The sequence below is a fragment of the Pogoniulus pusillus genome, chromosome 37, assembly GCF_015220805.1.
Source record: "Pogoniulus pusillus isolate bPogPus1 chromosome 37, bPogPus1.pri, whole genome shotgun sequence".
Classification (NCBI taxonomy): Eukaryota; Metazoa; Chordata; class Aves; order Piciformes; family Lybiidae; genus Pogoniulus; species Pogoniulus pusillus.
Window position 1 is genome coordinate 5,735,283 of NC_087300.1, and position 17,466 is coordinate 5,752,748.

General features: G+C 46.2%; 1 protein-coding gene across 11 annotated transcripts in view; it reads right to left on the reverse strand.

The window, feature by feature from the left end:
* Positions 1 to 17,466, reverse strand: part of LOC135190753 (lethal(3)malignant brain tumor-like protein 3) — a 64,517-nt gene that overhangs the window by 36,631 nt on the left and 10,420 nt on the right. For 5 of the 11 annotated variants that reach the window (XM_064172458.1, XM_064172461.1, XM_064172462.1 and 2 more), the window contains 5 exons: positions 5,287 to 5,398; positions 4,110 to 4,278; positions 2,591 to 2,648; positions 1,385 to 1,473; positions 70 to 174 (listed from right to left, as the gene is read on the reverse strand). In XM_064172458.1, coding sequence (XP_064028528.1) covers positions 70 to 174; positions 1,385 to 1,473; positions 2,591 to 2,648; positions 4,110 to 4,278; positions 5,287 to 5,348 — 483 coding nt within the window. In that variant the 5' untranslated portion in view covers positions 5,349 to 5,398. Of the gene's footprint in view, positions 1 to 69; positions 175 to 1,384; positions 1,474 to 2,590; positions 2,649 to 4,109; positions 4,279 to 5,286; positions 5,399 to 8,483; positions 8,559 to 17,466 lie in introns of those variants that run through there. The other 6 variants (XM_064172463.1, XM_064172457.1, XM_064172464.1 and 3 more) reach the window with 3 other exon arrangements.

Here is a 17,466-nt window from a genome sequence, read left to right on the forward strand (position 1 = left end):
CTTTTAATTGAAACAAATCCTGTATGTACATGTGGGACCTTTGGGATCAAAGAGAGAAAGAGAAACTACCTCAGCCACTGTGAGAACACAGAATCGAGAGGCATGTTCAGGATCCAGCCCTTCCAATTTCATTCCAACCTTAAATCCATTTCGGCCTTGTGGGAACGACTGATGCTGTTTGGAGGGGAAGAAGGAAACATTTGTTTTTAATTCCTGAAGACAAAATCTATTCCAGAGCAGTCACCAGATATACTTAAGGCTTCAAATCTTCAACTCAGAGAAGAAAATTCAATCACTAAATGATTGCAGCTTTAGCAGACAGGCACAGGTAGAGAGATCAATAAGGACATGATCAGCCTATTTCAGATTTACTTGTTATTCTAATTAATCTCTCAAAAGCACTGAACCAGAGAGCTTGCTGCAATTAGCTACAAGCAAATCTTTCAGCAGTTGCAGAAATGAGCTCTGTTCTAACATAAAAGAATCCCCTTCACAGCCCCGTGCAGGAGGGCTGACAGAATCCAAGAGGCAGGAAAGCTGAAATCCCCCCTGCCTGGGTCAGTCCAGGCTTCCCTAAAAGGTATCCTCTCATCTTCAAATGGCAAAAGGGACAAAGCATGTTTGATCTAGAGTCCATTTACACAGTTGTTCCAGAAAACAGCTGTAGTTTTCATTTATTTGCAGTCTTAATCCAAATGAAACATCTGAGGTACAGCAGAGGCTTAAAAGAAACCTGAAGTGGAATTGCAAACAGCTCACTGCATCCACTGCAGCTACCTGACTTGCCTTCATCCCACTCCATAGGAGCCAACAGCCCTTGGCTGAGAGCTCAATTTTAACGTGGGCTGGTGCACTGGGGTGCAGAAGCAGCATCAACAAGGCTAAACTCAGCCTCTCCCACCTTCAATGCATCAGCTCAGGAAGGAACACAACCTCCAGCCACCCTCCCAACAGCCACTTCTCACTGAGACACTTGAACACCCTCAGAGAGTCAAGTGCCTTGCAGTGTTCTACAGAGAGCTGGCTGTACAACCACAGACACACGAAAGCCATCAGGCTGTCCTTCTCCAGCATTACTTGGAGCTTGCCTGGCAGCCCATTTACCCAGAGCCAGCCAAAGCAGACCAAACACTCATTGTTTATTCCTGAGTGAGATTCAACCAGCATTCCTCGCACCCTGTTTTGGGATGAGACTCGCAGGGCAGATGCTTGTTTCCGCAGCTCTTCAGGGCTGGAAACAAACACGGAGGGGTATTTACTTGCAACAGAACACTCATACGGGGAGCTGCTGGCTTGAGGGTAACTCCAATCCCACCTCCAGAGCTAGCAATTCTAGGATGGTGCCTGTGAAAAACAGATCAAGAGAGTGGAAAAAGCTGCCAACCTCTCTGAACAGTTTTAGGGGAGCAGCTGGCATCCGTTCCGCTTCTAAGTAGGAAACCCAGTTCCATACCTTCTTCTTTCCAGGAGCAGCTAAGCAATCAAAAAACAAAGAGGAAAAAATTGGAATGCTTCTCTCAGATGCCTCCTGCTCTGCCCTCTCTCTTCTCTTTCTCCTCCCACGTACACTGCCAAGGCTCTTTTGCTGTGGCACCCCAAAGGCGGCAGTGTTACCCAGCTTTTGAGGGACGGTTTGAATTCCAGCCCTAGGGAGACTCTGCCTCATTTCTCATTAAAAATAAATCGATTATCTCACAGGGTCAAATGAATTGTGGCACCCAAACTGTTGGCAAGCTGCCCATGGAAAGTTGCCACTGTGAAGTTTGGATAAGATATAGCAACTTAAAACGGTGGAAATGAATTCCTTCTCTTGGCGTTTCGCAGAGGAGTGGAAGGGTTAGATAGAAACTAAAAGACAGCAGAAAGAGGCAGATAATTGCAGCTGAAATAAATCTAAAACACAACACAGGAGAAACCAAGTGACTTTTGGTTCAGTTCACAATGTCTTGTCTTAATTTACATACACGTATATTTAGAACCTGCTAACAGCACAATGCAGCTACCAGCATGGAGATGATGAAAACAACAACGTGGGTAGCTGCTTGGCTTCCTTCTCACAGGTCCATGATCACACACAGAGAAAATGATGTTTTAAATGTGAATTTAAAACCTCCTCCCAGTTTACACATGCCAGCTCCTTTAGCATAGACTACATTTAACCCCCAGTCTATAATCAATCAAATGTTGTTTACAACTTCTTTTCTATTTAGTATTTGAAGTCTGTGATTATGAAGCTCTCCAAAGTCAACGCGGGGGGGGGGGGGGGGAAATAAAGCAGCAGATTCTTATTGTCTTCAGTGAGCTTTGGATCAGGCTGCCTCCTTCCAGATCCTCACCACTGTACCCATCACACAGGCAAATCCAGTCTATTCTTGCTGAGACACTGCAGCTTGGCTGTGCTAAGAGGGTTACGTACGTAATAAGCTGTTCTGAATGGGGAATGAGCTCCACTGTCCTTTCCTCTTCTGTTTACTATTATTCATTTTATAGTAGCTAGTATATAAAAAACCCCCAAAAAACCCCAAACAACCAGGAAAAAAATAAGTAACTCTATGAACATTAAAGAGAAGAGACTATGAGCTTAGCTCACCTTGTTTTATTGGCTTACTGTTTCTGCGGCTTTTCATATTATTTGATTTATTCTTCTCCTAGACACAGATATGTTAAAAAAGAGTTTAGCAAGATTGATTTTGGTTGTTGGTTTTTTTTTTTTCCTCCCTCTTTGATCATCTCACAATGCAGGTACAATAAAGATGTAACACGGAACTCAGAGGACTATGAGGCAGCATTATTCCCTTTCGAATCACCCTGCGTGCCCATTAGTAGAGTAGCTCACATATATAACTTTGATCCTGCAGTAGCCCAAAGTGTTTTTACAAATTATTTAATGTATTCTACTAAAGGATCATTTAACTGTGGCTGCTGAAGAGCAGCACAGCCCCAGATCTCCATTACAACCCATACGATTTGTTTTCTGCAATACAGGATTCATTGCTCTTATCAACAACCTCACTGTAATGCTTCATCTTCCTTCTCCCTTCAGAGGGTCTCATATCTGAATATGCCAGGGAATGGATACAGAAAATAAAGCAGAGAATCATTGTGATTGGAAAAGACCTTTAAGTGGTCCAACCATCATGAAACCCTGAAGGAAGCAGAAGCTTTGAGTAACTACTGTCATAGTTGAACAGCCCAGAAAATGGGGTCTCCCTGTGCCACGCTCAAGCCAGATTGCCACATTGCTTTCACGTGGGTCACAAACTCATGTTTAATTCACCCAGCAAACCAAAGAAGGGGTAAAATTTGCAATGCAAAGCTGCCTGCCAAGCACAGGGGGGCAGTTTCAAATGAGGAGGAGGAGAAGGAGAAGAGGGGAAGAGGCAGAATGCAAGTTTGTTTGAAAACATATGGACATTAAAATGTCCACACCACGGGGAGAAGGTGAGCAGCAAAATGAGTTGAAGTGTTTGTGAGATCAGAAGTTTCAGCTTGCACTGCTAACAAACAAACACCTATCCCAGTGTCTCATGTCTCTGCACTGCAATACCTGACTCAATAAACCAGCTCAGGCCCAAGATGCTCCATGCATGGCAGCAGAGCCTCACCTCACACAAAAAAGACCCCCTAAAAGGGAGGAATATGCTTAAAGGAAGTCAAGGAAAACCCAGGGCAGGCCTAAGGTCCTTCTGTTCATCCACCATTAGCACAGGATCCAGCAGGGCAGTGAGTGCATGTGCAGGTACTTCATCAACAGCAGTCTGTGGCCTGACACTGATCCTCAGCAGCACCTACCAATGCTCAGCTGTGGTCAAGTCCTGTGGAGGATGTGTGTTAATGGCTGTGAAACACACCTGGTGCACAGGGCTGTAACTACACCTCTAAAGCTACAGTCTGAACCCTTGGCTTCAAATCAGTTATCCACCCTCATGACTCCTTAGATCTCAACACAGATATTCCCATGCCTGGTGTAACTGAGATCAGACCCAGACCCATCTCATGGGCACAAAACCACCTACTTCAGCTCTGTTTGCATCGCACAGTGAAATGTGAGACACAGAATGCTCCCTGCTCCTCAGTTCTCTGAAGAAAACACATGCAGCCTCATTTACCTCATCCTCATCTGCATTTTCCTCATCCTCAGAATCCAGAGGCAGTTTTCTCTTCTTTCTCAGATGTTTGCCAGGTCTGTCAGCCTCAATCACCTGACTGCCACTGCTGGGATTAGCATTTCTGCCATTTCCCTTGTTTCTGCAATCATCTGCTGAGTCTCTGGTATCACTAAACATCCAAAATTGAAAACAAAACCAAATTAAAAGTGCAGCAACACTCTTCTGGCATTCCAGCACCTCTGTACCTTTTTAGAGGAACGAGGGTGTCCGGGTTGTGAACCCAGAGAAGTGAATCATGGCTGCAGGACTTGCCAGATGTGTATCCTCTAGAAGTACCAGCACAGCTCTTGCGACCAGAGCTGCTTGGAAAGGATTTTAATTTTCCCTTTTTGCAACTCTAGAGGAACCTAAGACATCAGCCTGATCTGTAGGAAAGGAAACTGAGGCATTGCCACAGGCTGAGAAGAGGAATGAGGATGGAGCTCTCAAAAGGAGCCTTTCTCTGGTCAAGCATGGGAACCTCATGAGTGACAGGAAGGTCACCCCAGTTCAAGAGGGACAGGGATCTACTGGAGAGGGTCCAAGAGAGGCTACTGCTGAGGGGTCTGGGGCATCTCTGTGAGAGGGAAAAGCTGAGAGTCCTGGAGCTGTTTAGCCTGGAGAAGAGCAGCCTGAGAGGGCAACTGATCAATGCTCAGCAAGAGATAAAGGGTGGGAGGCAAGACAATGGGGTCTTAATCTTGTCAGTGGTGACCAGTGACAGGACAAGGGTCAATGAGCACAAACTGGAACCCAGGAGGTTCCATCTGACCCTAAGAAGAAACTTGTTTGGTGTGAGGGTGCTGAAGCCCTGGAGTAGGCTGCCCAGAGAGGTTGTGGAGTCTCCTTGTCTGGAGAGATTCCAAACCCACCTGGTCACTGTGATCCTGGGCAAGCTGCTGTGAGTGGCCCTGCATTATCAAGGGTTTGGACTGGATGCTCTCCAGAGGTCCCTTCTAACCCCATCATATTGGGATTCTGTGTCACCAGCAGAGCTGTGCAAGTGGCTCTGCCTTAGGCACAGCAGGCTAAGGGGCTCCTAGGATTTCATTCTACTCACAGCAACACTTTTCTCGAACACAATGTTCTCTTTAAACATTTTTAAACACAGACCAGGAAGATGCAGGTGTTTCTTTACCTGTCCCTGTGCTGCTGGGAGCCCATCTGAGTACTGAACTTCCCATTCTGAAAGTAATCCATTTGCTCATAGAATTGGTAACTGCAGCAGGGCTGCTCGTCTTGGATGGGCACTGCAGAAGCAAAGGAGAAGACAAGTACAAAATGAAACTGTTCAAACACCTTTCATGCAATTAGTTCTGTCAAAGCCCTTTAGAAACTTTCACAAAGTGACTCTCAGGATCCCATTGTGAGGGAAGTAATTATTGCTTGTGTGCTAGCACCTTGTTAAAGAAAAAAAAAACCCTTTTATCTCTAATATTTTAATGTTGGAGAAGCCCTGCCCCTGTCAGAGTGATAAAGGAGGAGATGATCTCAAAGCTAAAGTCAAGACACAGTTGAAAATATTTTTTCTACTTCTTTATTCCCAGTAACCCTTTGAGTTGAAAGAGGCATTTCAAAAGACCCCATCTGTTTAGATACTTTTAATACAGTTGGTTATGCTTAAAACTTCTGCTTTTATAGATACTTTGCACATAGGAAAATCCTTCCTAAACCCAGCACATAATTGATGAAACAAGAGAAATAATCTATACCTAGCAAGGAATATAGATACCTATTTCTCATCTGAAAGCAAGCATGAAAATGTGAGGAATAACTCCAATTTATCAGTTATGTTTACTTTCCTCTGTGATCTGAGTACATCCTCATGCAAATTAATTTGTGGCTAATATTTTAGCACAACATACTTGTGCTGGTTTCAACCCCAGGCATTTGCACCATCCTGCTGCACACTTTGCTCAAGTAACCTGCCATGCAAAAGGTGTTAAGTCCTTCTACTCAGCCTTTGGTAGCACTGTCTGCATGCACTGGTTTGACCAATTCTGTTTTGAATGCACCATTAAACACTCCAAAAGGCAAGCACACAGCACACCATGCAGAACGATGAGCTCTGAGTCACTTTGCTTCATGTTTAAAGCCATTTCCATCCTCTCCTTCCCAGCACTTTACTCACTCTGCTGAGACACTGACATTTTTCATTCATCTCTGATTGCTCCCTGTAGCCTGCTCGGGATGTCAGATGGTCCTAGGTGGAATTGGGCAGACAGGCTGCCTGCATGCATGGTGCACGCACGCCTGCTTCTACCACAACTTTATCCTCACCCTGTGCCACCAGAGAGCAATGACTCCAGGCAGGGAAAAGGCAAAAGAGGGAAAACTTGAAAGAAACAAAAGTGCTGGAAGAGCTCTGCTCAGAAGTCAGAGTGATCTATTAGAGAATCATTTCAGTTGGGAAAGACCTTTAAGATCATCCAGTCCAATCATTCTCTAACTCTACCAAATCTGGTGCTAAAACTATGTCCCTCAGCACCACATCTCTGCCTCTTAGAAACACCTCCAGGGACAGGGATTCAAAAATCTCCCTGGGCATCCTGTTCCAGTCTTTGAGAACCCTTTCAGTGAAGAAGTTTCTTCTGATGTCTGACCTAAACCTCCTCTGGTTTAGCCTTAGGCCATTTCATCTCATCCTATCATGTTATCAGAGAGAAGAGACCAACCACCACCTTGCTCCAACCTCCTACCAGGGAGCTGTAGAGAGCCAGAAGGAATACACATGGACTACAAAGGTGTGAGGAATTCTCAGTGCTGAGGTGACCATATAGGAGCTGGTTCATTTCCTGACGGATTGACATCTCCTTAGCTGATGCAGACAAGGAGAACAATCCACAGGAGCAGGAGCTTAAGTGGATGCCTGCAAGTGTACATGAATCTGCAGCACTTGCAGTGAAATTGGAGATGAGAAAAGCCAGCAGGGAAGACAGGTACAAAGTCTTCCTACCCAGAATCAGGAATAGTCCCACCAAAACTGTGGGGAAAGCCAACTGGCTCATCACCCAGATAGACAACAGGATGCAACTCTCAGAATCACAGAATCAATCAGGTTAGAAGAGACCTCTGAGATCATCCAGTCCAACCTATCACCCAGCCCTATCCAAGTCCTTCCTCAGATCAAAAATTCTCTCCATGGGGATGCAAAGCTCAACAGTTTAGCTCTGCCCTGCTAAGGGATCCAAACACCTTATCCAAAAAGCTAATGCCTTTTCAACTACTGCACCAGGATGCACTGGTGATGCTGGAGATGAGACAGAAGCAGGCTCCAGCCATCCTGTGGTGCCTGTGTGTCCCAAGCTCATTTTCAAGTCTCTTGCCACCACCTTAGGCAAAGATTTTTTTCAGCACAAGGCATCAGGGAAACCTATCCCTAGATGCTGGAGCACCTCTCTTATGGGGACAGTTGGGAGAGTTGCAAGAGTTTGGTCTGTTCAGCCTGTAGAAGACTCCAAAGATACCTTAGATGTTAGGAAAAAGTTCTTCACAGGAAGATGGGCTGCTTGGGGAGGTAGTGGAGTCACCATCCCTGGAGGTGTTTAAAAGGAGGCTGGATGAGGCATTTAGTGCCATGGGTTAGTTAGAAGGGTTAGGTGATAGGTTGGACTGGGTGATGCTAGAGGTCTTTTCCAACCTTAATTCTGTGATTCTGTGACAGCATGTAGCTTGACTCATAGACTCATCATTTCTTAGTTTGGGCTGGAAGGCACTTTGAAGATCATCCAGTTCCAATCCCCTGGCATCAGCAAGGACACATTTCACTAAACCAGATTGTTCCAGGCCTCATCCAACCTGGCCTTGAACACCTCCAGGGAGGGAGCAACCACGACCTCCCTGGGCAACACATTTGAGTGTCTCACCACCTGCTCTGTGAAGTATTTCTTCTTAATCTCCAATCTAAATCTCCTGTCCTCAAGCTTTAATACATTTCCCCTCATCCTATCATTCCAAGCCCTTCTACAAAGCCCCTTCCTGGCACTCTTGTAGTCCCCTTCAGGTACTAGAAGGCTGCTCTAAAGTCTCCCTGGAGCCTTCTCTTCTCCAGGCTGAACACAGATTCATAGAATGGTTTAGGCTGAGAGAGACTTTAATCATCTAGCTCCCCAGCTCAACTCTGTAACCACACTTACCTTCCACAACAGCGAGCACAACACATGCACCAGGTACTGTTATGACAAGGCAGTGGTTAGAGCAACTCTAAACACTCCTAAAAGATCCAAAAGAAGACAAGGACTCCACACACTGCTCTGGGGAGCAGCAGGGTACTGAAACACTCGTTAGGATGTAGACCTGTTTCTAGAAGCTGTTTCAGAAACTGTCTGTCCTCACCTTCCCAAGCAGTGCTGGAGGCAGCAGAAGCGTCGGCAGCAGCAGGAACAAAGCTCTCGGAATTGGCATTTACTGAGAAGCCTGAAAGAGCTCTTATGGCTTCTGCTTCTTCTTCAGAAATGAGTTCTAGCAGTCCAAACTCATTTAAATAGAACTGCAGGTAAGAGAAGAAAGCAAGCAAGTAAGCAGTAGGAAAACTGTTGGGAAAGGGGCCAGGAAGGAATAGGATTGCCTGAGGAGCAACTGGGGATGGGGCAAATGGAAATGGCTGAATAAATATTGAAGTGTATGAGAAATAAGCAACAATAAAAGCCAGGAACACCCAGCACAACTCTTCAAAATGCCACCATCAGGCCCCCCAGGACACCCAGCAATTCATTTTGTCGTCAGGGAAGGAAAGCAATGTTAACCCCAGCTGCTCTGGATGTGCTCCCCTTACCAACCTCAGAGCTTGGAAGAGTGAAGCAGAACAAACACTCTCAGCAGAGCAGTGCACCCCAAAGCTCTGTCCTGATGCTTCAAAGTCATCACAGTTACATTTACTGCAGTTAATACCATACAGCAACTCACACAAAAACTCAGAGCAAGCTGGAATCACCCAGCTGCTGACAGAAAGGTCATGTTCCAGTGGAGAACTTGTCCAACACATCCTCCAGCTGGTGCTGACTGGTCCGGAACGCCCTGAGAGCACAGTGACAGCTGGGACTGCATCAACACAGAGAGCATCTGGAGTTGCAAGAGGCCAAGTGGTTCTCAACCCTTCTTCAATGCCACTTGACAGTCTGGTGGGAAATGAACTTCCCAGAGGAGCAGAGCAATGTGAGGACAGGCAGAAGAAGAGCAAACCCTGAGAAGTATCCCTTTGTTTGCTAAGCTCCTCCTTGCATAGCAGCACTTAGCAGTGAAAGACACAGTGGGGACCCGATTCAAAGTCCCAAATTCAAACTAACCATTCCTGAACAGCACAAAAATATATCTAACAGAAGGCACAGGCAGCACAGATGGGTGACACGTTACCAGTGCAGCTGTGTCCAAGCTCCCAGTCCCAGCTCCCCCAAGTTTTGACCCTTAAGAAACTCTCTGTCCACTGCTAGGGTAGGTGACCCTTCCATGCTCTGCCTCAGTGCAGGACCTGCCCATCCTCCCTGCACACACATCACCTTTCTGCTGCAGGCAGTACAGAAGAGAAAACCCCTGGAGACACAAAGCTAAGGGCTCACACCACAGGTAGCTATGGAAGAGGAATGTTCTGGGGCAGACCACAAGAGACTCTCATCCTTTAAGCTTAAAGAATGCGTTAGGCTATATAGGAACACTTCACCGGTCCAGACAACAACATTAAAGTGTGCCATGGAGTGTCAATGTGCATCTTTTGTTAGTCCCAATCTGCAAAGGCAACTAAGTACCAAAAGAAAAGACAGGAAGAATTTGATAAATCACCTTTCTGATGAATCTAAAGATTACTGACTCCTTGATCTCCTTTACTGTTTGCAACAGAGTGCCTGGATTCCACAATGAAAGAGACAAGTCAAAGGTGAGCTGCATTTGCAAGCTCTTCTCCAAAGCTTTTACTCTTGGCACTTGATTAGTTTGAGCTTTTACCTCAACTATTCACTCAAATTCCCTTTGCTTCACCTCTGAAGTAGGGCGCCACATTGAGAAGTCCCCTTTTTCCTCTGCCCCTGCATGCTTCCTGAGCTCAGGCTCCTGCCTCCAGCACCCAATTAAAGCCTTATCCCAAATGTTATACCTCCTCTTCTCTTTTTATCTGAAGCCTGTATTTCTTAAAGCTTCACAGATGATGGACTTGCTTCTATAAAGCTCACTTCTTCCTCTGCAGCTCTGAAGAAGCAGAGCATCATTTCAGCTTCAGCACAAAGAGAAGCGAACCACGGCAGAGAAATGATCCTTCCTGCAGGAGACCATCCAGTTCAGAGAAGAAACCTATCACTGCCCTCAAACACCAGCAGAGCAGCAACACAATGGTGCAGCTCCCAGAGGCTCCTTGCCACGGCTGAGAATAGCAGCTCAGCATCAGGAGCAGAAGGTCAGTAGAAGGAGCTTCTCCAGATCTCCACGTGCCATTAAGCAGCAGAGCAAGCGCGAAGCAGAGCTGGCAGCTGGAGGAGGGGAAGGGTGGCAAAGTCACTTTGCATCGGTGGATTAGTCTCTGGGGTAGGGACACTTCTGCATACCAATGACCACTTCTCATTCAGCCCAAACCAGTGGAGACAGCAGGCATTTATTCCCTCCTCTGCCAACGTGATGGTGTAACTGCAGCCACATCAACTGCTGAAGACCACCCAGGCCCCAGGAAACACAAGTCTGCATTAGAAAACCAAGGAGCATTTCTACTGGCAGCCTGAGATTTGATGCTGAGCACTGGCTGATCCCCGGAAGCAACCTCCAGCTTCATCCTGAAACTCTCCAAGGCCACATTCCTCCTTCCCAAATCCTGGCAAGGCAGGACTGTGTTCCTATCAGAACTACACTTTGCTCTACAAGAAGTTCAACACATTTGCTAAGATGAAAGCCACACAAACCCTCCAGAAACTCTTTCCTGACAACTGCTTTAAAGGAGTTAAGGATAAATAACTCATCATGCATGCAAGAACTGGAACACAGCAGCAAGAGATGGGGGAAAGAAAAGGATACAACAGCAAAAGAATCCACAACCAACCAACAAAATCCCCCAAACAAATAACTGCTTGGCATTTCTGCAGGGGTTAAAAAAAATAGTGTTTGGCATCTTAAGAATGAAGCAACTTTCTGTGCAGCCAGTTATCATTGTTCCAACTACATATTTCTTCCAGACTCACTAACCCTGCTATTTAGTGCTCTTATATGTGATCATCTCATATAAAACAATTCCCTGTTATTATTTAGTGTCTTACAGTCTAATAAATAACCTGGTGCTGCAGTGAATCTCTACTATTACCAGGAATCAATACAAGTGAAGCCATTTCTGCAAAGGAACATTACTGCTGCTTTGCAGAATTCCAGCATGGTGTGTTGAAAAGGATCTCTGGAGACCATCCCAGTCTTACTGGGGCACCCACAGCAGCTTGCACAGGATCACAATGGCCAGGTGGGTTTGGAATCTCTCCACAGAAGGACACTCCACAACCTCTCTGGGCAGCCTGTTCCAGGGCTCCAGCACTCTTGCACCAAAGAAGTCTCTCATCTTCAGATGGAACCTCCTAGGCTCCAGTCTGTGCTCATTGTCCCTTGTCTTCTCACTGGCCACCACTGATAAAAGTAGGACCTCATCCTCTTGCCTCCCATTCTTTAGCTCTTGCTGAGCATTGATCAGATCCTCTCTGGGGCTGCTGATTAAACACAGGGCAAACATTAGGCCACTAAAAATAACCATCCAAAGGACCTCCTCAAACGTCAGTGGACTCAATTCTGTGCTGGTTTTAGAGAAGTGGAAACCACTGATCTCAGAACATCCCAAGCATGCAAGGCCATCCACATTCTCTTGGCATTTGCTGACAGAAGCTTTGTCCTTGTAGCCTAAGTGATGTCTGACAGCCCATGTAGAAGACTTTACTGCACAAAGGGAGGAGGAGGAGGAGGGGAGGAAGGGGAAGACTGGCAGAAGGTGGGGGTCCCAATTCTGAATGCCTGCTGTGATACCAACAATCTGATTTTCCAGAGCTCGTAAATCCCTTCAGCTCCAATTTGTTTCACTTGGAATTGATCTTTCCTTCCCTGCTCTGAGATTCAGAACTCTTGCAGCCTAAGGGCAATTTGATGTGTTCATTTTCAGCCATCAGAAGAGCAACAGAACCGAAGTAACAGTCAAAGGTAGTTTGGGAAACGGTTAACAACCACCTGTCCTCCTGTCACACAGAACACCATGTTTGTGACCATCAGACCATATTTGTCACTATCAGGAATACAAAAGATACAGACAGCAGTCAAAAGCTGAAGTAAGCAACCACTGATGTGAAAAGAACCTAAAGACTCAGTCCCAAAAATGGACAAAATTTGTCTTTCAGGAAAATGTCTTTCTCATGCCAGGCTGAAATAATTGTGCCTGAGTGTGTTACAGGGAGATTGCTGAGACTGAGGGAGATCAGGCCCAGAACTTCTATTAGCAGAAAACAATTACTTCAAATGCTTCCTGCCTCCAGAAATCAATTGAGCAAGAAATGAGGAGAAAGGGAGTTGCACCAGGCTTTCAGAAACATGACTACAAATCCCCAACTCTGTAGTAACACCAACCCAGGTGGTTAAACCAAAGTGTTCTCCCTGTACAAGTTTTCTTTGCAAGCTACAGAATGTATCACAAATCTTCATGGAACCACAGAATGTGTCACAAATATGCAGAGAGTCATAGAACGTTAGGAGTTGGAAACGACCTCCAGAGGCCATCAAGTCCAACCTCCCTGTCAGTGTAGGTTCACCCTAAAGAAGGTCACACAGCAACACATCCAGGCAGGCTTTGAATGTCTCTGGACATGGAGACTCCACCATCTCTCTGGGTAGACTGTTCCAGTGCTCTACCACCCTTAAATTACAGAAGCTCCTCCTCATGTTTAAGTGTTATGTTCAATTTTATCCCCATTACCCCTTGCCATGTCATTGGGCACCACTGGAAAATGATCCTGGTCCCATCTTCACGACACCTGCTCATTAAGCATCTGTAAGCATTACTGATTTTTACTCTAGTCCACATATTTTTAATGGATTGTTCCCCAATTCTGTGCTGCCAAAGGTGTGGTGGCCACTCAGGTTGTGTGCCCCTCCATTTCTTACTTGTAGGTCGCTACCAGGCAAGGTACCAATGCCGTCTTTCCAGTCTAAGGCATTCACTAGCTCGGGGTCCGCTGTCGGGATGCTGATGACTTCCTCTGACACATTCTCTTCCATCTTTCTGCTCTGCAACTGAGCTCTCTATTTAATTTTTAAGAAAGAAAACTAGGGTGTGAAAACAAAACAAAAGGCACAGAATAATCAGGCCTGTTGCTTTACGTTTCACAAAGGGTTCTTAGAGCAATACCACTTTTAAGAGGTGGGGGGGAAATGCCACACTTGCTGACTGCCCGTGAGACTTCAGTAAATGTGAACAGCAAGAGCCTCAAGCTGAGGACAAAAAGATAACCTAGTAAATTGTCACAGTTGTTTCATTTGCATGAAAGTTTTTTTTTTTTGCCAATTAAAGTTCCCTGCTAAGATTCTGGAGGGTCTCTGCATCCAGCAGGAGCTTTGGTTTGGAGATGAGGAGTACCAGCAGTTCACATCACTGAAGTACAAATATCAGGGGATGCACAAAGTCACACAAAAGTGACAAATATGCACAACCCTGGGAGGGGGCAGCAGCAGTAGCTGTGGCCAGGTCCCTCTTTACTCTTCTAACATCATGACTCTATGCTAGAAATGCTGTAAAGCCCTTAAAATGGGACTTACTGCTTTCGTGTCCCAGCAGACAAACTAATGGGCTCCATTAGAAGAGCCCTCTAAAAGCCGTGATGCTATTTGGGCTGCCTATATCCACTTACTCAACTACCTCTGTGGTAGACAGTAACCAAACACTGACCATAAATTAACTGTGTTTTCCTGCCCTTTAAACTTGAGTATTTTCATTCTAGGAACAAAACTGCTTGATTTAAAAGCAGGAAAAAAAAAAAAATCAAACCCAAGATTCACAAAGCTTCTCTTGAGCTCCAGCGGTGGGCAAGGACTGTTAAAATTCAAAACAGCCCAGCCCAACTGACAGGTCCAACTGCATTCCTTCGGGAATGGGGCAAAACTGCCCGGAGTGCGAGTCTCTGCTTTGACATCTGAATGCTGGAGCTCAACGAGGTCACTCTGAGCGTTTAACTCGGGGCTCTTAACTCAGAGTAAGAGCTGCACTATCCCAGGAACAGGAGCTCCTAACTCAGAGTAAGAGCTGCACCATCCCGGGACCAGGCACTTCATCTGCCGCTGTCAGGTTGTTTTCCTGAGCGCTGCTAAGTGCCTTCAGACACAAGCCCAGGGCAGGTTTTTAACTGCTGAGTGCCTAAATTAGGGCAGATGAACTCCCCTCCTGATACGGAGCCTTTCACAAGCCCAGCCTCCTGTCTACGGGATGGCACTTTAATTCAACCCCAGACCTGACACGGGACAAAACCTGACGTTTGAGCATCCCCGCAGCTCTATTTCAAGCATTGCAGCTCTTTACAATTACCCTGATTGGGCCAAAAGCAAGGCAGATGTTTGTGAACTGCAATACCCAACGGCTCTGAGCATCTCAATCTAATCCCTGTCGGAGGAGTTCCTCCTTTTTATCCTCCCAGATATGCTTTCAGCTACTTACAGTCCTGCCTAATCGTGAGGATTAGTGGCACTCGGGCTCCTCAGAGCGAGTCAGGAGGGTGAAAACAGGAGCAAAAGCAAAGCGGAGCAGCAGCAAGCGAGCAGGCAGCTCAGGCTCCACCGGCTCTAACTGCCGCGGGGTGGGGACGCCGCACAGGGCAGTGTCCATGGAAACCGACCCTGCATCATCAATGCCCGTTACGGGGGCATCAGGGCTTGGGCATCCCACCCAGGCAACCTTCTGGAGAGTGGTCTGAACAACTGCAGTCACCACAGACTAATACCTGAGGGGGCCTCAAACAGCCAGAAACACTTGTTTGTGGCCCTTTGGATGCCGGTTTCAGTCAGGGCAAACTCACGGCTTTTAGTTTCACAGATTGCATCGGGCTGGAAGGGACCCTCAAAGGTCATCTTATCCAACTCCCTGCAGTCAGCAGGGACTCGTCCAGCTACATCAGGCTGCCCAGGGCCACATCAAGTGGACTCGATCTTGAAGGTCTTTCCCAGCCTGGTTAATTCTGTGAATACAAACATTGGTACAGGCAGTAAAGAGTGATCTTGAATGTCTCCTGGGATGGGACCTCAAACACATCTCTGGGTATCCTGGTCCAGTATTTTGCCACTCACTGTGCAGAACTTCCTCCTGACGTTCAGCCTAAATAACCCCTTCACCCTTTCACTACCAGCCCTTCTAAACAGCCCCTCCCTAGCCTCCCTGTAGGCCCCCTTCAGCTATTTTAGATGTTATTCTTTGGATCCAGGCTTTAAAAATAAAACAGCTCAAGCAGCAAGAGCATTTTCAGAGCTCCCATTGGGAGAAGGAGGTTGGAGATACTTAGGCAGCAGTAATTGAGTTGTAGAACGTAGTTAAAATTGGGCCAGGAAAACTGTCAAAAATCACAATGTAGGAGATAATCCTGTACTAAGCAGGGAAGACCTGACACAATAATGGGTGATTTTCATCTCTGTGCTTTATAAATCCAGTAAAACTCCTAGAGAAATAAATTACTTTTCCTATAATGCTCTCTTATCAGTGAAATCTACAATAAAATCAAGATAGCCCAATAAAAGGAAGCAAACTGCAATTAAAAGGCAGCAGAAACTAACTTAAAACACTCTGTAAAGCCACAGCCAGGCACAAACACTCTCCATTTGCCCCCAGTGGTGATTGTTCTTCATCTTTAACTTCTGAAGACACAGAAACATTAATGCCAGAGAAGAAAGAGCAAAACTGAGACAAGCCATTCAGAGCCAAGCTGTAGATGTGGGTGTATGGAGTGCTATGTGATGGCCATGCTGGCAGAGATTCAGAGATGCACAGAATGGTTTGAGTTGGAAGGAACCATAAAGATCATCTAGTTCCAAACCTCCTGCCATGGGCAAGGACACCTCCCAGGTTGCTCAAGCCCTCATCCAACCTGGCCTTGAACACCTCCAGGGAGGGAGCATCCAGAGCCTCCCCGGGCAGCCTGTGCCAGTGTCTCACCACTCTCCCTGGAAAATTCTTCTTTCTAATATCCAGTCTAGATGATTGTTCATCATCAACATGCCACTACCCTGAGCTCTGGCATTTATCTTTAGCAGCAAATCCATGGACAGAGTTCAGGAATACTCAAGATTTGATCCTTTTTCTGTCACTGAACCATGGTGCAGACCAGGGAAATTGCTTCAACTGTGCAGCTTTGGCTTTTGACATCCATCGTGCCTTAGGCAGGAGACAAAAGAAAAAGAAAGCAAGAAAAATGGTGAAGGTGAAAGAAAGAAATAAAAGTGAAGGGTACAGGGGTGGCTGGGAGTTCACTGCATTTCTCTGTACACCACCAGACCTAATGTGAGGGCAAGATTTCAACAGCAACCCCGTTTCAGATGCTGCTGGGTTGATTTTCAGTGCCACGAGGATTTCAGTGTCTTTCTCTAAGGGTAAATGTGAGAATCACAACGTCTCAATAAACCCAAAGACTGTAAATCAAGTCACAACACTGAAGTTTGCAGCCCTTCTGGCTGAGCTTCCATGTACCAGGAGGCAAAATTCCATTCGAGAAGCAGCTGGCACAAAGCAAACCATCTGACACTAAGCTGTTCTGGGAACAAGCGACTTACAAATCACCTTTCTTCCCCCAAACAGAACGGGAAGCCAAGCAAAGGCGGTCACTGCCTTCAGTGCAACAGAGCTGCACTGAGAGCTGGCACTCAGAGCTCTCTGCACCCCCAGCTTCTTGGCAGGGCTGGCAGCGGTGTCTGACACCCAGCGCCTTCGATCTGCCACTCATTCCTGTGATGCTAGCAGAGAACCAAACTGCAGTTTAAGCAGACAGTAAAAACCAATCATCCCTTCTCGTGGGGCACAAAGAAGGCACTCTCAGGAACTGCTCTCAACGCTTAGTAGTTCAGACACAAAAATCATTTGCCTGTCCTTTGCTGTGATGATGATTGATGATGCTTTACTTACCCATCAAAACCTATTACTCATCTCAGGAAAGTAGTATTTTGCAAGGCTGAACTAATATCATTATCAAAAAAAAACCCACCCCAACAACCAAACAGCCTCACCTCCAGGAACCTCATCAGTCATAGACTGAAATGAACTCTGCAATGGAACTGTACCAGTGCCTCAAGAGAGAGTGTTAGTAGCCACTGACAAGCATTTAAAGGTGTGAGGAAGACTTAAGTGCTTTCA